The following is a 21,225-nucleotide window of genomic DNA, read 5'->3' as shown; positions in this document are numbered from 1 at the left end:
AAAATGCCCACAGAACAAAAAAAATAATATCCCAAAACTGTTACTATTCAAAATCAGTTATACAAAAAAGGTATTTCATTTTTCTATTGAAATAGTACATATGTACAGGAATTAACTTAGCATAAAGAAAAGTAAACCATTATGTCTTAAAAAAAAATAATTTACAGCATCCTGAACCCGACAAGCTTCTATAAAACAAAAGACAACAGAGCACTCCTGGATTATAAATCACACAAAGTTTAACAGTTTCATAATGCAGTACAGCTAAAAACACTGTACAAGTTCTCAAATTTAAAACCGAGCTAATGCTGGGAAATATTTTCCCTTTGGAAATCAAAAGAATAACAATAGGCCCATGGGCCACATCACTCACCTGAGCACTTTGGTCAAGAAAAAGAAGAAATCTGTTCAGTATTGAAAACTTTAAATATTAAAGTTTGGCTCCACCCTACCCCTGAGAGTCTTTGATTTGAACAAACATGATTATAAACTACCTGAGTATACTTCCATAAAAATATGACTATAAAATAATCATTGCTTTGTTCTTGAGAAAAAGATTTTTTAAAAATTTTCCTAGGTATTCCTATGTAAAATATTTATCAATCATCTGTGGCCCCACCTTAACCTCAGAGGTCATGATCTGAAAAAAATTGAATTCACAATACCACAGGATGATTCCACAAAACATTTTTTTCATGCACATTGGTTCTTGAGAAGAAGACTTTTAAATGATGCCATTAATTTTTCAAGAAGTCATAATATCTCCCCTCGGAAGAAGGTATGGCCCTTTATTTGAACATTTGAATCCCTTTACCCAAGGATACTTTGCGGAAAGATTACAACAAAGAGGACAGACAATGGACACATTTCAATCAATAAAGCTCACTTGAGCCTTTGGCTCAGGTGACCTAAAAGGTAAAATGAAAATGTGTGAGAGGAAAACTAAATATTAAAAAATATAATATCACAATTTTCTTTAACAAAACTAAACAGGTTATAATCAACTACCAAATGTATGTTTATATATATCTACTATTGTAAAGATTATGGGAAGTTTAAATACTACATGTATCTACTAATGAAACTAAAAGAAAAACTAAATATGGAATGATGTTTTAGATGGTTCGTACCATTTGGGAAAATAAATCTACAAAAATGCATCAAATTTCGTGAACATTGAGATGCCATAACAAATTTGAGATATACCTTCATATATCCCAAAACCTCCAAGCACTTTTGTTCAACTTATGTTTTTTTTTCTTACATTTTTACATTCCAGATGAAAACCTACTACATTGTATATCAACATATTTACACACCTACAATCAAGTGTCACATTCCCATATAAAAACACAATTCATCGACATAGCTACAAAAAGACGATGTCTACTTCAATCTTAATTTCCCATTCAAAAAGGAGGGTAAAATTTCCAGCATCCCACAATAATAGCACAATAACATAGCACTCTAAATACATGTATACACACTAACAAGGGAGGGAACTTTGTACATTGTAAAGATGTTTGTTCCACTATCAAAATAAAACAAAAACGGTTGAGCCCTGATTAAAAGTACATGTACGAATGCCTTTTTTAAACATTCTATAGTATGAATGTAAATATAGATACCAGTTGAAATATATTTGGAGGTCACAATTTTTTTTTTTCACTGTATAACCTTTTGAGATCTTGCTCAGTAAAAAACAATGTATCACAGATCATCGCTTTTGATATAGACAATAGTACCGGTAAAAAGAAGTTATTTTAAACTCAATAACAAATTTGTAAATTTAGTTATGGAAGTAAATAAAATGCTTTCAGTTGTATACAAATTTTGATAATTGTTAGAAATTGTCAAAAATTCAAATTCTACAAATCAAAACAATAGAAAACTGTAAATTCTTTGGAGAAAAAAAAAATCATTTTAAAATAAGCCATTCAAGTCTTTTCGTTGTTTCTTAGAGAAAGACACAAAGAGCAAACATATGAATTCTGCATGCCTCTGGCCCCTACACTGTAATATAACTTGTGATGAGGAAGTACTGCAGGCTCCCATCGGCATTCTGAAATCCGTCCATGGCTGGGTCCACGTAGATTTCGTCCCCGTCCATGATGTCGAATCGACTGATGGGGAGGGACTGGGTCTGCATGATCAGCTCCTCAAAGGTCTGTTCATCCTCCCTGTGATGGGGGCCACACGCGTAGTGGAACATCTTGAAGTTACGCAACCTGGGAATACAAAAAAAAACACAGAAGTGAACATTATATGTATATATACATACTGAATATGAACAGATTTGAAATTTAGAGTAAAGTCAAGAAAGTTTACAAGAAATCTTAGTTTCTCCTTAATACAGTTGAACCATGTTTAAAATATAGTCTTATTTTTTCCCAAAAGGGTCATGGTTCCAAAAATTTGACAATTATTCTATAGATTTGCATTTTTTAAAGAATATGTTAAAATTTTCCAAAAAAGAAGAAAAACCATATACTATACACAGGGTAATTTTCACCCCACTTTATTTTTGCCCTTTCACACTTGCAAACAATTTTGCCCTGTCTTAAATTCTGCCAATCACAGTTTTGCTTCAGAAAATATACTGTTTTTTTTTTAATTCGCCTAGTTTTAAATTCACCCAATCAAGGTAAGGGCGAAAGGGGCGAAAATTTCCCTGTATACAGTATGTAACAAAACAACACTGACTAAGAACACTTACGAAGCATAGAGAGCAAATTTCTGTGCAGCCATGAGCCTGAGTTTCCCGATGGGTTCGACAACATGGACTCTCTCTTGGTAGCGCTTGTCACCGTAGATAAAGGTGACTGTGATCCACTCCTTGTACCCTCCACTGATGTCTATGTCCATCAGGGGCTCCAGTTTACCTAGAATAAGGAAGAGAAAAAGTGAGTCTGACATTTCAACTGGATAATAGAAGGGAAACAAGTTTTACACAATGGAAAACATTTCTGAATTTTTAAAACTTCTTTTTATTTTTTTCTATTTCTAATCTAAATATAAAATTTGAAACTTTTGATCCCAAAACATATATTGTTAATTAAAAGAAGTGGCAACGATTATCTTCAAAAAGAAAATTCTTTAAAATCCATCAAACAGTTAAACAATTCCATTTATGCAAACACAGAAAGGCAAGAGAGCAAAGAGTCTTTATGATAAATATCAAATACAATTAAAACCTGATTAAAAAATTTTAAAATGAAACTGACATACCATGTTTAGCCTCTAATTCATGAAACCTGTCTGGTTTGTGCTGTTTGTCCATGAAGTATCGGAGATAATGTCTCTCTGACTTTTCTCTTTCTGTGCTGGTCACTTCACTTCCATTCAATATTCTGATGCTTGGAATTCTGTTCAAGAAGATTATTATATAGAAATAAAGATTTTTCAGTCTGAAGTTTATTGCAAATGCATGAATTTTTTAGGGATGTATCTACAGTTCAATTTTGGAATCTTGAACGCCGATATCTCAATTACCATGGGTATGTCTAGCTACAGAACTGTAGCGTTATGGTTTTATATATTTGTCTTTGACCACAACGCTACAGATTCTCTAATGTAAAATAGGTGCAATTTACGGCGCAATATTTTTTGCGCACTTTTGGGGAGAATTTCTCCACTTTCTAGCATTGGTCAATCAACTACCTTTCATTCCCTAATTCTAGACACATTCTGTCACCAATATGTATATTTTATCCACCTCCCAACCATTTATACTTGTCTCTACAGGCAATAAACGCTCTTGAAGTGAATTTTCAGCAATCTAACAAATAATTTTAATCAAGTGAATTTACCACTTGTCGAAACGACTATAAAGGGTTGGGAGATGGATAAAATATATAGATTAGTTAAATAATGTGCCTAGAATTAGGGAGTGAAGGGTAGTTAATAGACCAATGCTGGAAAGTGAAGAAATTCTCCCCAAAAGTATGCAAAAAAATAAATTGCACCTTTTTTGCATTAAGGGATCTGTAGCATTATGGTCAAAGACAAATATATAAAACCACAATGCTACAGATCTGCAGCTAGGGTATGTAAGATTGATTTGGAAGTCCCCCTAACTTACTCTTTAAGTACCAGGTATTTTGATATTCTAGATATATTGAAGCCTTGAATATTTTCAAAGTTTTCTTGACCCATCTGAGATGGAGATAAGGAGATTTAACTGTATGAATCAATGTTTGATCACATACTGTGCAACAAGAAGTTTTCTTCTGTCATCTGTTTCTAAATCTTTCACTAAGGGAACATCCTGTGTAAAATAATCAAAAATAAGTTTTTGGAAAACAATTCAAAACAGCCATTCTGAAAAATAAGTTTTTCCACTGATACATGAATCTACACACTGGGGTAATTTTAACTTGTACATTCCAAAAGTGGTACAAACCTTGATTCTGAGAGATTCCAGAGCAGGATACTTTCTGAGTTCTTCACAGTGAGTCCAATCATTGAGCTGAGTCTCACTCAGACAGAGAAGGTTGAGTCTGGAGAACGGGTCACAGTGTTGACAACCTTCAGAGTCACTCTCTGTTTCTTCCATGACATCTCCTCCCACATGGATGATCCGAAAAACATCATCAACAATATCTTCCACAATATCCTGTACATCCATGGAAACATCCCTCTCACTGCTTTCTCCTTTTCCTGTGTTTTCTGGACAGCATATCTTGCACTCCTCTTTTTCTTTGTAGAAGATGTGTTCAATAGGGTTCCCTGACAGAATGAGGGATTCTAAGCAAGGCAGATTTTTCAGTTTCCATACTTCCTCCCAACTGAAATTCAGTTTTTTTCATTTGTACTTCTACTCACAGAATTATTTATTACAGAGTTCAACATCAGAGTTCTTGAAATCTTTCGGTCCTGTCGGCAAGACCGATAAAAACAACCAAGGACTGATAACTTTACGTTCTGTGTCAGTCCAAATGACCGGTAGATGTTGAGAAAGCAACTTACGAAAATCTGACTAATTTTCGTACGAATTCCCTACAACCGACCGATCATAATCTGTTAAATGTTTTTTCAGTATCTCGTAATGGCTTCTTCGATGAACGCAAGTACCAAACTATGATTGATTAATTGTTTAAACAAGTTTTTGACGCCGATAAGGTATAGCCAGGTGAGAAAAATCAAACTAAGATTAAAAACCTATGAAGAAAATCGACCTCCCATGGGAATTCAACGAAATTTGTTACACGATGATCAAATTCGCATGAAGTATGCAGTGTGTATTGACAGAAGGTGCCAAATGTAATGATAATAAAATTCAAAAACAGTTTTAATCTTCTTAAAATTATGTTTTATTATTTTGTTGGACTGATAGAAATCTGTCTGGACCGACAAACGTCCTGTGGCAGTCAGTCCAAATGACTGACAGTGGAAAAAAGATTTCAAGAACTCTGCAACATGCACATAAAAACAAACAGAAAGACATGTCAAAAACTTTTCCAGGGTATAAATATAAGCTGATAAACATGAAACAAATAAAAGTTATAGGCTACAGTGAAATCTGCCCAATCCAGATGCTGTGCATTCTGAAATTCTGCCTAATATAATGCAAAACTTTTTAAGTCTCTCTCTCAGTAAATTCAATTTTTTAAAAAAATGTATAGTCTAAACTATCTGGCATTTTGTCTAATTCTACTAATTTCTTAAGAATCATTGGTATCAGGATTAGACAAGCTTTACTCTGACAAAATTCCAACATTTACCTCCGGAGTCTGTTGTTATTGAGTCTGAGACAGCTGATGTTTTGTAGATACTTGTAAGCATCCTCTGGATGATCCAAATCTTCATATTCTACAATTATATGCAAATAATTACATTTCAGAAAAGACCAAATTAATTTTTGTCGAAATGAAATCTAAGATAGAAATCACAAATTCAATATACACCCCTACTAATGTGTTCGGAACTTTTTATTTATCAGTGTTCTGCAAATTATAAGACCCGATGAGTTCAGAGTAGCCCTGTCAGTGGCTCTGGCGAGAGTTAGCGAGACTTCAGCGAGATAGGGTAAATTATTCACGGAAATGTGGCTAGGAAGTGACTAGCACGTGGAGATATGGTAAACAGAAAAGTTATGTTGCGTTTCAGTTTTAACCACCCTAGAATCAGCTGACAATGTCTGTAGAAATGTACTTCAATCAATCGATCTCTCTTACATTCATTCAAACTTAAATAAGTATTCTCTATAATACAATTTTCTGCAGTCATGAATTAAAATTTCTTTTCGGAAAAATATTTTTGCATGGGAACCGGGACTATATTTTTTGGCGCCAGATTAGCAAATGAGGCACCAGTATGATTTTAACTGACCAATCAGCTGAATGAGTATTGCATTATGGGTTACTACGAATACTACAGGAATTTTACGCTTGAAAAAAAGGAAAATCTTTTGTAAATAAAAAAGCATTTTAAAAATATTACGTTCATGCTCATAATGACAAACAATTCATTTGTTCAATAAACGATGGAAGTCTAGGTCTCTGAAAGTCATACTGCAAAAGCGATTTGCGTCTGTATTAATTCCTTTGTTGTACTATCAGTGAATACCATTGCCAGGTGGATTCCCTGGCCAAACACGTGATCACGAACGTAAACAAAGTTTTGTCCATTTAAATGCATAAGAGATGCTGCTCGTTTTCCATACCCTTGAAGCGCTGGTGTTCTGAACTAGACACAAACTACATTTTATTCAACATTTTTTCCTGTAAACAATAAATTAAAAACGCCCGTAACATCTTTAATATATAGTTTCTTATCTTTGTATTTTGTTCTTAAGAACATTTTTTTATTACTTTGTATTCCATTGACATGATCATAGATTGACCTGAACCACGTGTTCGAAGTAAAAGGTAAACATGTATTTGGCGTAAACGTTGCTATTCATTCCAACGATTGGTCAGTTGCTCGTGGTAAGATCCTCTGTGCGCATTTATAACAATATCCATATAAGGCAAACAAAGGTTTATCAGTGTAGATGATAAAACACATTTTTTACCAGCGAATTGGTCACTAGTGAGCTCTTATTTTCGCCGAAAAGTATAAGACATATTGTTATTTTAACACCCCCTCCTTTAGTCACCCCCTTTCTGTTGAAAATCATGAAAGTTTTTCAGAAAGGTCTGGAAAAATTTATTATAGGACATGTTTTCAAAAGAAACAGGCTATAGCAATATCCTGTTTACTGCCGATTTTATTTATAAAACCAGTTCTACCCTATAACCTTTGAATAGATCAACCTGAACCACGTGTCTTGAATTTAAATCACAATAACATTAGCAGGGGTGATATACATGCATCTTCGAATAAACTGAAAACTTAGAATACAATGGAAAACAAAACAAATAACATATCATTTTGCCCCCTCCCCTTTTCTCCTACTTTGTCTTAATATATTTCCCTCCACCCCCTTCAAACTGCTTGAGAAAAGCAAATGGATGAGAAAATTAAAACATCAAATGATATTGGAATCAATCCGGTAAAAATAAATACTCATTATCTTCAATTCAATGGGAAACAAAAAAAACTTTTAGGCAATCCAAGATTGAAGATGTCCAGGGGAAAATACAGATTCTGAAAGATTATGTAGCTGGGGATATACCATCATATTTGAGACATCATTTTTTGAGATACTAAGATTTAAAGCACCTTTAAGATTTATTATATTTACAGAACAGAAAATTGCCAAAAATAGCCACTATAACTTCAATTTCCTCATCAGTACACTCTTAAATGTAATCCCCTTTAATCTATATATTCTCTTCTTTTTTGATAAATCTAAAAATATTGTTTATAACAAACTGGTTTTATCATTTATGGCAAAATATGGCATACCATTTTCACAGGCATGCAATTCTTTGAGGGACGGAATCTTTTTGGACAACTCAATGACATCCTGCCAGCTGGTGTAGGTTCCATTCAACACTAGGTTTTCTATCTGAGGAAGGGCTGTGCTCCAAGACTGAATGACATTCTACAGAGAAATAAATGTACCAGGTATATTTTTTTAACTTAAAAATTTTAACCACTTAAGGTAAAGAAAGATGAATTGCTCAAAGGTACTTATGTCCATGATATCATTTACACCTTCAGTAAATTGATCTTTATTAATTTTATTGAGCTGAAATTCACCTCATGATTTTGCAACAGGTTTCGGGCTAAATTGACAAACTTAAGGCACTGTAGGTTAGACAAGATGGTCAGCATGTCTTTCCAATCTGTCAGGGCATTGCTGGACAGGTCAAGGTCAACTACATTTGGACACAGAGTGGACAGTCCTTCATTTGGCAGACCAGCATGGCCAACAGCACTGTTAGTCAGGACCTATGGAATAAAAAGATTTATAATCTCCAGATTCTGCTGCCATTTAAAAATGGTACTGAAAGTATATCATATTGGGTATGCAGTTGGCATAGCAACTCATCTGGATGCACGAAGAATGAAATGCATGGTTTCAGTGGTGGCTGCATTGGTGGTGGTGGTGGTGTGTGTGGAGGGGGTTGGGGGTGGGATGGGATGGTAATACTTTAATCATTATGCATCCAGTCGCCAACTTAGTTAAATCTTGGTGAAGTAAACGTATCATAGCTCTCACGTGCACTGATGCATGCAAACTTTTGTTATCTTTATCTAGATCCTTAAATTAAGATGTTTTTTTTTTTAAATTATGATTGACTCTATGGAATTAAATTACATACTTATACAACAATCTATATAATACAAGGTTATGGCGGAAAATTTTTCGCGCTGAGGAAAGCTTAAACTCCACAATATTAACAAACCCTGGGCAGTAAGCATTGGTAAGATGACATTACAATTAATTAAAAATATCAGGCTCAGTGACCTGACAGTTGATTTGGACATGGGGGCCATAATGAAGGAATATCCTGCTACCTGTTTACCAACTAAATTGCAACCAAGAACAGGCAAAGCCAAAAATTCTTTATTTGAAGAAATTGACAACAGTCTTTACGACAAAGGTGCAAAAATTATTACGTATCACACAACTGCAGACAGAATCCTGCCATGGATTAAGACCTTGGCAATCTTTTATTTTGACAACATAAGTCACATTAGTGGAGCGCGCGTGGAGTGGAAGGATGCGCCCACTAGTGCGTGGGATAGCAGCACGCAAAACCCTACAATAACTATTGAATTGCATGACCAGGCTGAATCAGACTCATTGATATACAACCTTACGCTGTTTATTTCAACAGGAACTATTAGGGTGCAAGGTCATAATTACAGCATCTTTGTAGAAAAGCACTTTTCTTTATTGTTACAAATATTAGATATGATCATAGCAGAGGATCAAGATGAAAGTTCGCAAACATCTGTCAAAACATCTGTTAAAACCACAATGCCACCAATGCCTGACACAAGTGACTTAACAAGACTAGAAACCAGTCTAGTAAGTGTCATTGAAAAACTTTCCACTGCGCAGACAAACATTCTATCCAATCAAAAAAGCTTACATGAAGCGATTCTAAGGATGGACGAAGTCCTCAATAAAATGGTCATCACCCAAGACAGAATATCTGCAAATATACAAGAAACACAAAACAAGGTAGAATTACTCATTGGGAGAATTCAAGAATCCACTACAGTTACACATGTTACAGCACCCAAAAGTACTTTGGATGTTGGTTCGGCTGGTGCTGTTGACCTTCCAACAGTCTTGCTCATCGGAACGTCTAACATAAAAAACATTAAAGAAGACAAACTCACTGCTTTCGCAAATTTAATTTAAAAAATAGAATACACACTGGATGAAACATACCAATATATTGAATCAAACTTTTAGGTGATGATACCAGATTTAGTTCTTCTACACTCGTTTACTAACGACATTAAAAAATATGAGCCTAATCAATGCGTGGACAAAATGGATCGAATTATTGGTCTCATGCACCAGGAATGGCTATCCAGTAAAATAATTATATCCCTTGCGACACCCAGGGCAGATGAATTTCGTTACCATACAAATGGACAGATTCTGAATGCACTTCTTAAACAACACTTGCATGAAAACCCTTCTGTGTCAACATTAGATCATTCGTACATGCTACACGAGGGTGATCCACCACTGAACTTGCTGTGTGACGATGGTGTTCACTTAAACGAAAAAGGAGTCTCTCTATTAGCTTCTAATATGAAGAGAGTGATTCACAGCTCCTTAGGAATCGAAACTGTCAACAGCCGCAGACCAAGGTCCAAGTCCAGAGGAAAGTTTGGGTTTGGTAAGAACAGAGGGTCCAGCCGTAAATACTAATGTATAGTACTCAGATCATAAGTACCATAACTTTTATTGATCTCTTATTACAATGTCTTGCAATTGCAAACAAGTAGTTCTCATCATGATTTTATTAGCAATTATTTTTTGCACTATATCCCAGTTCTTTTGTTAAAATTTTTTGTTGTGGAATTTTTTATGATGCTGATCCTGAATCTTCATTTTGTCTCGTTAATCACATACATAAAACAAGAGTGATTCTTGAGATACGACACTTCTTTATTATTAGATTTTTTGTTCATGTATTACTTAAGAATACTACATAACAAATATGGAGTGTACAAGCAAACAAAATTCTTTGAAGTTTGCATTTCTGAATGTTGGTGGCTTAGTAAGTCAGGATTTTAACAAAACCTGTGATCCTAGATTTATGAATACCCTGAAAAAATATGACATTGTTTTTCTTGTTGAAACCCATATTGGGTCTGGTCAACTACCACATAACATTGGTGATTTTTACTTGCATACTGTATGTAGACCAGTGAGTAAACATAACAATAGACATTTTGGTGGATTAGGTATTTTATGTAAAAATCATATTAAACCACACATAAAAATCCTCAATAACACATCTAATGACTTTCAGTGGCTTCAACTAGACAAAAATTATTTTGGTCTCCAAGAAAATTTATTCATATGTGTTGTATATGATCCACCTAGTACGTCATCTTATACTCTTGGACTGAATTACAATATAATTGAATGTTTAGAAAAAGAATTGATACAATAGAGTAAACTAGGTAAGATATTAATCTGTAGCGACTTCAATGCTAGAACATCAAATAACCTTGATTTTATTTCTTGTGATGATAGTGCATATGTGCCCCTATATGACCAATATAATATTGATAAAGAAATCAGACGTAGAAAAAGTCAAGATGACAAAGTAGATAATCGTGGCAAAGAACTTATTGAACTTTGTATCAGTCAAAATATGAGAATAGTGAATGGTAGAACATTTGGAGATATTTTTGGAAAACCTACTTGTTATACCCCTAATGGTTCTAGTGTGGTTGACTATGTTATCATCTCTGAAAGCATTTTGGATCAGATTTTGTACTTCAGAGTAAATGATTTTGATCCTACACTATCTGACTGTCACTGCTTATTACATTGGGAAATGTCTGCCAATTTTACAAATCTAGTAGATAATAATCAAGATATGTGTAAGATGCAATTTATAAATCCACGTTTTATATGGTCAGAAGACTCAGCATTTAAATTTCAAGAAGCTTTAACCTCTGTAGACATACAGAAAGAACTGTCTGATTTGGCAAATTTGGAGGTTCAGAACTCATTATCCTCTGTAAATACTGCTGTAGACAAACTCCAGACTATTATTATTAATGCTGCCACTAGATCCTTAAAAAGAAATAAAACTAAAGCAGAAAAAAATAAAACTAAAGCAGCACAAAGAAATAAAAATAAGAAGTGGTTTGATGGAGATCTAAAACACACAAAAAATAGATTAATTAATATCGCTAGAGTTATGTCTCAATTCCCAAAAGATCCAATTATTAGAGGCAGATTTTTTAAACTCAGAAAACAGTATGCGAAATTATGTAAACACAAACGAATACAATATCAGCAGTCCCTCATTGCAAGGCTTGATGCTTTAAATGAGGATAATCCCAAACTTTACTGGAACCTTGTGAACCATCTTCTTGACAAAAATAATGCAGTAGATACAACTATTCATCCTGATAGATGGCTGGATCATTTTACAAAATTAAATGAAGTGAGAGAGTCATATTTTGACAGGCTAAATGAATTGAAAACGAAAATTTCTCAAATGGAAAATAAACAATGTTTTAACGAATTAGACTATACAATAAGTTCTTCGGAAATATCAGAGGCAATTTCTTGTATTAAATATGATAAATCTCCTGGACTAGACAACATTTCCAATCATATGATTAAATACGGTCACAATGCTCTACTACCATCTTTAAGAAATATTTTCAATGCTTGCTTATCACATGGACTTTATCCCAAATCATGGGCCGAGGGATACATTACTGTTCTGCATAAGTCAGGGGATATCAATAATCCAAACAATTATCGTGGCATTACCATCACTAGTGCAATTGGTAAATTATTTAACAGTATTTTGAATAAAAGACTTGATAAATATCTAGAAAAAAACAAAATTATTAATGATTGTCAAATTGGTTTCTGTAAAAAGGCAAGAACATCTGATCACATGTTTATTTTAAGAACTTTATTTGAAACATATTGCTCTCAGAAAGAAGGACGACTCTATGCATGTTTCATTGACTTTAGAAAAGCATTTGACACAGTAATACATGAAGGCATCAAAATTAAACTGCTAGAAATTGGTGTTGGATCTAAATTTTACAATGTAATTAAGAGTATGTACAATTGTAGTAGATCATGCATTAAGTTAAACAATCAAGTCACTGAGACTTTCCCTATTAAGTTAGGAGTTAAACAGGGAGACAATTTAAGTCCAAATTTTTTCAAAATTTTTATCAATAATCTTCCAGAATACTTCAATAATATAACTGATGATAATATTCAGTTACACGATAAATTACTTCATTGTCTAATGTATGCAGATGATATAGTTTTATTGTCCAAGTCATCAAAAGGACTTCAACAAAAACTTAATTGTCTTGATAAGTTCTGTACTGACTGGTGCCTTGATGTAAATGTTTCAAAAACCAAAGTATTAATCTTTAATAAAGCAGGTAGACACTTGAAAGAAAACTTCACACTAAACAAAGAACCTCTTGAATGTGTTACTTCTTATAAATACTTGGGCATACATTTCACTGCATCTGGAAGTTTTACACTTGCTCAGGATGAACTTTACAAAAAAGCTTCAAAGGCATTTTTTAAATTACAAAAAAATTTCCTATCATTGAACCCTAAAATAAACACAGCTTTACATGTATATGATCATACAATAAAACCCATATTACTTTACGGTAGTGAAATTTGGGGGGCCTTTAACACTACTACATCACGATTTAGAAATGGACCCATTGCACTGGATGAATTATTTTCTAAGTCACTTTGTGAGAAATTACATTACAAGTTTTGTAGATTTTTATTAGGTGTAAATAACAAAAGTACAAAATTTGCAGTCCTTTCAGAACTAGGTAGACACCCTATGAGTTTCAGTATTGTTCAGAATATATTGAAATACTGGCATAGGTTAGAGAATTTGGATGACACATATCCTCTATTAAAAGCTGCGTATACTACCTCGGTATCCAATTTCAATAAAAACAATTTATCATGGTTTGGTTCTATTGATATGTTTAAACAACTTCTTCCTCAGTTAACACCTCATCTGAAATCATCTACATCAACATTTAAATATCATTGTAAATGCATTCTAAATTCATATTTTCTTGAAAAATGGTATCAAAAGAAGGAAGAATTAAGTAATTGTGGGAAATTGGACACCTATTGCACAATTAAACAGAACTTTGGGCTAGAACCTTATTTATTAATTTTAAGAAAGTTTGAAAAAAGAAAGATTCTAACAAAATTTAGAATATCTTCTCACAATCTGATGATTGAAAAAGGTAGACAATACGGTATTCCAAGAGAAGAGAGAATATGCCCCAATTGTAAAATAGAAGAGATAGAAGATGAAGTACATTTTCTTTTAAGTTGTCCATGCCATAGTCAATCAAGAATAAATTTACTATCCATGATATCTATGAGGTGTCATCTTTTTAATAGCTTGTCAAAAAATAACCAATTTTTATGGTTAATGAACTGTGAAGATGTTGATGTGCTGTTCAAATTGTGTGAATTCATAAGTCATGTATAGTTCGACAAATTCAAAATCATTTGAAGTACCTTGGTTGGATAATTATGCTACACTATGTAAAGGTGTTGTTGATATTTGTTGTATTATATACTCTACATTGGACAGAAGTGGATAACTTTAATACATGTATAATAACAATATACTATCCTTCAGCACTGACTCTTGCTGTCCATTGTAGTTTAGTTTAATTAACACATGTGTCAATGTATAATTTATTTATATAATATATGTTTATCTCCATAAATTTTATGTCTGTTTATTCTACATGAGGCAGAAGTGGAATTCTGTATATCCTTTAGCACCGACTCTTGCTGCCTCCTGTTGATGTTTCAAACATAGTTTTATGCATTTTGATATGTATATATTTACATATATATGTATATCATGAATAATACTTATGCACACTTTTTTTGTACAACAAACCATCATGTATGTCTGTATATGAAACTTAAATTGCCACCAACATATATATCAGTATATATATATACTTAATAGAAGAATTGCTCTTCACCACATGTTGTATTCTGTCTATTACTTTAATATTATGTTTATATGTAATTATATATGTTATATGTTTATGCCTAATGGGCCCTGATTGGTAATAAATTCTATTCTATTCTATTCTATAATACACACTTCGTAATTGTTTAACCAGCTAAATAAGACCATCGCACTAAGCATCACGATTTACGTGATAAACATGATAACGGAACAGAGTGCATTATCCAACAATTATTTGGCCTTGTGCCAAAGTAGGTCAGCTGTTTGATTATCTATTTTTGTAAACAACGTAAAAAACATATATCAACACAAAATCATACCACATTTCTGAGATATGCCAATTCAGCTTCCGAGTCATTTGCTTTAGGTTTCCCCGTCACCTTTATGTCGATCACAAACCCTGAAGTAAATATTTTATTGGGATCGCTCATGCAGTATTTTTCTTTGACAGCCTCTGTAAAAGATTTCTTTCTCACTCTCCTTTTTCGTCCTTTGGAAGACGGAAGCATCACACTGAAAGCAACATTTTTTCGCTCCATTCTCTCTTCCTCCATTTTCAAATGGAAGGTTCTAAAGTATTTGAACCTTTGACGAATCATTTATATTTTTAGAACGAGACCACTGCGATATTGACGACTTAGCCACGAGACACCCTTTGTTATTATTTTTGTGAAACGTGATGCACACAAGCATCGTTTTATAAACCGATTAAGATATCACAATATGAAGAGAAGATTGTAAAAAATTAAAGTCATATCAAATTATTTGTTAAATGATACAAAAATATTTTTTGCTCATTGATCAACAAAACATTTTCCCGTCAAAATCCTAATACTGTAGTGCATCACGATGAAGAAACTTTTTTTTTCGGCATTCGGCAAACTTCGGCTTGTTTGCCGAATGACGTTTCGGAGTTTTCCGGAAATTACCGATCTACTCGGAAGAATGACGTAATATTCGGTACTCCTCGGTTTTCTACCACCATTGACGTCACACACAATCAAAGATGTCTGACTTCGATGCTTTCGACACTGAACCTCCAGCACAAAATGAAGAGGAGGACCCAGCAGCTGCCTTCTTAGCCAGGGAACAAACGGAATTAGCTGGTTTAGAAGATGACGACACCACACAACAGACCGATGAAGGTAACTTCCTCATCATTACACCACATAATACAATTTTTTTACCGGTGTCCGCCCACCATGAGCAGTCCAAGGTGAACAATCCCTTGAATTTGCATGTTTAGCTATATAGCTTCATTTAGCTATTCGAAACGGTTCCATGAATTTATTTTAGCTTTTTATCCGCATATGAACACAGGTACTTGGGTCTTGGTTTATAACTATGTATGCACCTTACTGATATGTAAAAAAGTACCTTTTTAACATATCAATAAGGTACATACATATTTTATAAACCAAGACCCAAGTACCTGTGCAAGTGAAGGTAACGGGTTCGTTCGCCTGACCTACCTGTCCGTTCGCGCAGAGTCTGTTCGCCCGAAATATTTTTCGCCCAATATCTTGTTCACCCTATATGTGGTTCGCCCAATACTTATATATAAACTCATATGAATTAAAAAAAGAACATGTTTTTTTTCTGTTTATTTCCTTCATGAACTTGGGATATTTTTTCTCAAATTCTGATACGAGGAACAATGTTTATTCATAGTCTTAATTAATTTTTGATTTGATTCTTATGTTTTTTAAATGACTTTTGAAGAACTTAGTTTTTGCACTACAGTTAATTAGATGATTAATATGATTAATATCAGTGTTAATTAGGGGGATACATCCGTGTTATTTTTACGAATTGCGCTATGTTTTGAAAACAAAGGACTGAGGCGTTAATAGGTCCATTATAGAACTGCATGAACAGCGGATGTGGAAGGTTTTACCTTTGAAGAATCTCCCTTTGATCTCAAAAAATGATTTATTTGGGAAGAAATTCGTTAGATTTTATTCTACATTAATTGAGGGCGAACGGACCCTGTGCGAACAAGTTTTAGGGCGAGCGGACTCTGGGCGAATGGGAAATCGGGCGAACAATTTTTAGGGCAAAGGAACATGGAACCGCAAATGAACATATAAAGAATGCTCACTAAAAATTGTAGTTTTATAACTCTACAGAATATTAGATGGTTTGAGAATGGAAATTGTAAAACATCTACCACAGAAGTTCAAAATTTTATCAATAAAGTCACTAGAAATCAATCGATTGACAAAGCCATTTGCTAAGCGTTAGCGTAGCAAACAGGTTTGCAAAGCTAATGCATAGCTCATGGTTTGATCAATCGAATGATTCCCAATATTGATTTTATTGATAAAATTTCGAATCCCAATGCATCCACAGTCTCTATAATTGCACTTAACTTCAGCTGTTCAATGCCCATGCAGTTGGGCCAACAAAAAAGTAGAAAATGATACCTACGTAGTACACACACAGTGTGTCTTTTCTGACATATCTATGAAAATTTAAATATTGTCACTATTCTCTTTTTCTTGTGTTTTTAGGGCAGTATGATATGTTTGAAGGTGGAGAACCCCAAATAATGAATGGAGCCCCAGGTTTCATGGGAGAAGACCAGTTTGAAGAAGCTCAGGTAGAGAAGACTGTTTTCGTAGAAACTAATGGAGTTATGTACTCTCGTTGGATAAATAAATAGAGAAACGGCACACTTTTTGTACACAATAACTAAACTTTACATGTTTCTTTGGGTATATATCATAATTTTTTCAGACCAGCAAGCTACAGATCTATCTAGATAAAATCAATGACTTATTAAAAAACTTTTTTTATACCAATTCTGATCACTAGTTCTGGAAATTAATAACATTCAAGAGAATAGGGAAATGATAATTTTAAACTGATGGGTAGCAAGATGATTTCATTATCGGAAGGATTTTAATGATTGAAAACCTATCAAACATATGTCCACCCTTTACAGATTATTATACCCCCCGCTTGAAAAGCGGGAGGGTATATAGTAATCGGTATTTCCGTCCGTCTGTACGTCTGTCCGTCCGTCCGTCCGTCTGTCCGTCCGTCCTTCCGTCCGTCCGTCTGTTACGCTTTGGGGTACCCATCTCTTATCCGCAACTCCTCTTATACCACTGAATGAAATTTGATGAAACTTTCACAGAATCTTTATTATATATTGCCATTGTGCACCTCCTATTTTACTTTTTGATCCGACACATATTTTGGGTTTCCCATAGCAAAACATGGACACTGCCATTTATACACATATGGGAGGCGGGGGGTATCATTTAGTGAGCCCATTGCTCACAGTACCTCTAGTTTACTGTTATCAAACTTGCTCTATTTATTATATGTGCAATGCTCATGTCGATAACATACATAATTCTGTTCAGTTTAACATTTAACTCCAAGTGAAAATTTCAGGAAAATTTAATCCCACCACCCACTTTTTTTCAATGCCAAGCAGAGTATAAGCTTTACTTTTGTATTTAATTCTATCTTGGTGACAATTGAGAAATAAATATATAGGACTTATATTTATATTTTCAAGTTGTTTTGATGTATTAATTTTATGAAGGTTGCTTCATTTTCTCTAGACAAATGGACCTTCTGATGCCTATTCAGCTATCACCTCAATGGACAAAGAGAGGAGTGAACCAGAAAAACTCAGGATATGGAGGGAAGAACAGAAAATGAGATTAGAAAAGAAAGGTTCGGTGTAGATAAGACTTAAAAGATTAAAAACATTGTTTGTCATTCAATATATATGTAAAATGAACAGGTTTCAAAACATATTAAGTTGAAAACAATTCAATGTGCATGCATTGAAATTACAGAAATAATTAATACAGTACTATAATATTATAGGCCTTTGATATTCTTATTCTCTCTCTTCATTGATAAAAATATCTCCATACTATAATAGTATAGGGATATTCTTATCAACAAGGAGAAAAGTTTAGAATGTCAAGTGCCTGTGTTTGATATACCTAAGTATAATTATCAGAATCTATTTTTATCAGTGAATTTTATTTTAATTATTAATCTTTTGTAATTAGATGCCGAAGAGGCTCAGAAGAAGGAGGAATGGAGAGAGTCAGCTAAGAAGGAGTTGGACGATTGGTACAAACATCATAATGAGCAGATACAGAAAACAAAGGAAACAAACAGGTTAGTACACCAATACAGATACAGAAAACAAAGGAAACAAACAGGTTAGTACACCAATACAGATACAGAAAACAAAGAAAACAAACAGGTTAGTACACTAATACAGATACAGAAAACAAAGAAAACAAACAGGTAAGTACACCAATACAGATACAGAAAACAAAGAAAACAAACAGGTTAGTACACCAATACAGATACAGAAAACAAAGGAAACAAACAGGTTAGTACACCAATACATGGACATAATTTCACCGTCTGTCCCCAGGGTAGCTTTTGTACAAGGATTGTAGTACAGTCACAGTTAATGTGAGGGAAGGAAAATGACTGATGATTGTCTATTTCTTTGATTACATGTAACACTAATTTAGAAAAAAAAAGTTTTAGAATTTCTTGAAATTGAATTTCTTGAAATTGAAAATACCATACTTGTTTCCATAATCAAAAAATTCTTTGAAATAATTAATAATGAGATAAAAAAAAATCAAAAGACTTGTATGAGGGGAAAAGAAGAAAAAAATCTCCTTTTACAAGTAAAAATTAAAATCAGAGGATTTTAATGAAGTGTCACAATTAAAAAAAATATTATTTTTCAGTTTTTGCTTGTGTATAATGTGTACTGATTTCCAATAGTAGTGATGTAAAAATAATGCAAGGTTTAGACTCTTCAATTAATATCATTGTAATATACATAAACTAATTCTTACCATTAAACATAATAGCCTTACAATAATTGTTTCTAAAATTGTTTTATACACAATTGTGATGAGGGTAGTCTTCCTACAGTGTATTTTTGCTTTTTTATGTGCTTTCATCTGGTTAGAAAACACAATGTGTAAGTATTGGTAAACCTTCTGGAATTATATCAATTTTGTGAATAGTATATGTAGACCTCTGTCTTATTTGGAAAGGGGTATCTTTGTGTTGTTATTAGGTACCGTGGAATCATCACAATTTGTTCAGATTCACTGAAAATTTCTTCGACTTGATTACCTTTATTTAAGAAATGGTGATAAACAAGAGAAATCTTTCATAAAGGATCTTCATCTTTGTAACCTATAACTTTTTATCAATCTTAAAAAATGGTTTCTATGAAAGAAAATGATTCCACATTTATTCTGAATTCTTTTACTTGTGTATGAAAAAAATACTTGTAGTCAGAAAATGGGAGAAAATGCATGTTTGTAAAAAAAAAATGTATATTACACATTTAAATGTAACATGTATTAAATGGTGTGCTTAGCAGCTAGCAGTTTTATGTATTTAAAAAAAAAAATCATGGATCCTAATGGTTATACAGAATACATGCAATAATTAGATTTCACTGGCAATATTTTCTCAATGCTTAGCATTCATTTGCAAACACATTATTCAATATAAATTGTGTATAAAGGTAAGTGTTTTATGAAGTTTTTTTTTCAAATTTAGATGAAGACTGAAGTAAAACCTTTAAATTAATATTCTTGTGAATCATCTTAAGATACAATGGTATTGGGAAGAAGTAATTGATTTATATGAGTAACTGTTTATATTGATTGAAAATTCACAATATTTTCAGATCTGATTTCTATAGGATTATCAGATATATGGAAGGAAAAACAATAAGCATTTATTTCGCTTCAGATTAATGAAGAGTATAACTAATTTTACTCAAGAGACATATTCTAATCCTCCACCCGAAAGGAAGAATACAACAATGCTCTAAAATATAATTAGGTTAAAGGAGAACTCTTTGTAAACTTAGATGAGATTTTCTCCTCAAATAAACCACAAAATTGAAACAGATAATGAACAGAAGATAGAATTTAAGAAATTAATATTTATACTATATGCAAAAGAGACAAATTTTGATTGAGAATTTTTTTTAAATCATAATTTATCAATTATAGTAGAGTTATCTTTCTTTTATAGTGTCATTTGTCCAGTAAAATAAAAAAAAAAAAGGTTACCATTTAAATTTCTATGTTATGGTCACTTTGAACATGCTAACATATCTTAAAAATATACTTTTGCCAAAGACATTGACAGAAATATAAATTTAACTAAGGAATAAAAGTGGTTATAATATTATTCTCCTCTCTACTTCAGAACTGCGGAGGAAGCATTTGTGAAGGACCGAGACACAACCCAACCCGGTGGGGAATGGGAGAAAATCTGTAGATTGTGTGAATTCAACCCCAAAAATTCCAAAAACACAAAGGATGTATCCAGGCTACGCTCCATCCTCCTGCAGTTAAAGCAGACACCATTAGTGCGATGAAATCAAACTGCGTCATTCCCAGAACTTGTAGTTGTGTGTTGTGACTGAACAGCATGTAGAAATTATTTGTTGTCCAGTATGGAAGAATTCTTAATATTAATAATAAATAAGTAATCTTCATATTGAATTTTTAGATTCAAGTGTAAAAGAAATAAAGAAAAGATATGTAAACAGTCAAACCATTTTGTGATATTTAAT

General features: G+C 33.1%; 2 protein-coding genes across 2 annotated transcripts; one reads left to right on the top strand and one right to left on the bottom strand.

Annotated features, from left to right (window-relative positions):
• Nucleotides 1-1,936: 1,936 nt before the first annotated feature.
• On the bottom strand, nucleotides 1,937-15,334 carry LOC134269425 (tubulin-specific chaperone cofactor E-like protein). The gene is made up of 9 exons (XM_062751615.1): nucleotides 14,939-15,334; nucleotides 8,149-8,340; nucleotides 7,852-7,990; nucleotides 5,724-5,811; nucleotides 4,403-4,787; nucleotides 4,209-4,267; nucleotides 3,229-3,365; nucleotides 2,717-2,882; nucleotides 1,937-2,228 (listed from the first exon to the last, which is right to left on the bottom strand). The coding sequence occupies exons 1-9, from the start codon at nucleotides 15,215-15,217 to the stop codon at nucleotides 2,009-2,011; spliced, it is 1,665 nt and encodes a 554-aa protein (XP_062607599.1). The 5' UTR covers nucleotides 15,218-15,334; the 3' UTR covers nucleotides 1,937-2,008.
• Nucleotides 15,335-15,587: 253 nt separating this feature from the next.
• LOC134269426 (clathrin light chain A-like) lies at nucleotides 15,588-21,142 on the top strand. Its single transcript, XM_062751616.1, has 5 exons — nucleotides 15,588-15,763; nucleotides 17,132-17,220; nucleotides 18,197-18,311; nucleotides 18,659-18,770; nucleotides 20,856-21,142. Exons 1-5 carry the CDS (start codon nucleotides 15,625-15,627, stop codon nucleotides 21,025-21,027), a joined length of 627 nt encoding a protein of 208 aa, XP_062607600.1. The 5' UTR covers nucleotides 15,588-15,624; the 3' UTR covers nucleotides 21,028-21,142.
• The last annotated feature ends 83 nt before the right edge of the window (nucleotides 21,143-21,225 follow it).

The sequence above is a fragment of the Saccostrea cucullata genome, unplaced genomic scaffold, assembly GCF_032062105.1.
Source record: "Saccostrea cucullata isolate Sc308-1 unplaced genomic scaffold, CSIRO_AGI_Scuc_v1 ctg977, whole genome shotgun sequence".
Taxonomy (NCBI): domain Eukaryota; kingdom Metazoa; phylum Mollusca; class Bivalvia; order Ostreida; family Ostreidae; genus Saccostrea; species Saccostrea cuccullata.
The sequence above is the reverse complement of the archived record's forward strand: the minus strand, read 5'-3'. Positions and strand labels throughout refer to the sequence as shown.

What these genes read in the sequence shown, in the direction of transcription:
- LOC134269425 (XM_062751615.1), bottom strand. Translation starts at nt 15,217, where the DNA reads ATGATTCGTCAAAGGTTCAAATACTTTAGAACCTTCCATTTGAAAATG. An exon ending in TGGAATCTCTCAGAATCAAG is followed by an intron (nt 4,268 to 4,402) that starts GTTTGTACCACT and finishes TATTTTACACAG; the next exon opens with GATGTTCCCTTAGTGAAAGA. An exon ending in TGAATTAGAGGCTAAACATG is followed by an intron (nt 2,883 to 3,228) that starts GTATGTCAGTTT and finishes TCCTTATTCTAG; the next exon opens with GTAAACTGGAGCCCCTGATG.
- LOC134269426 (XM_062751616.1), top strand. Translation starts at nt 15,625, where the DNA reads ATGTCTGACTTCGATGCTTTCGACACTGAACCTCCAGCACAAAATGAA. An exon ending in CACACAACAGACCGATGAAG is followed by an intron (nt 15,764 to 17,131) that starts GTAACTTCCTCA and finishes TTGTGTTTTTAG; the next exon opens with GGCAGTATGATATGTTTGAA. An exon ending in AAAACAAAGGAAACAAACAG is followed by an intron (nt 18,771 to 20,855) that starts GTTAGTACACCA and finishes TCTCTACTTCAG; the next exon opens with AACTGCGGAGGAAGCATTTG.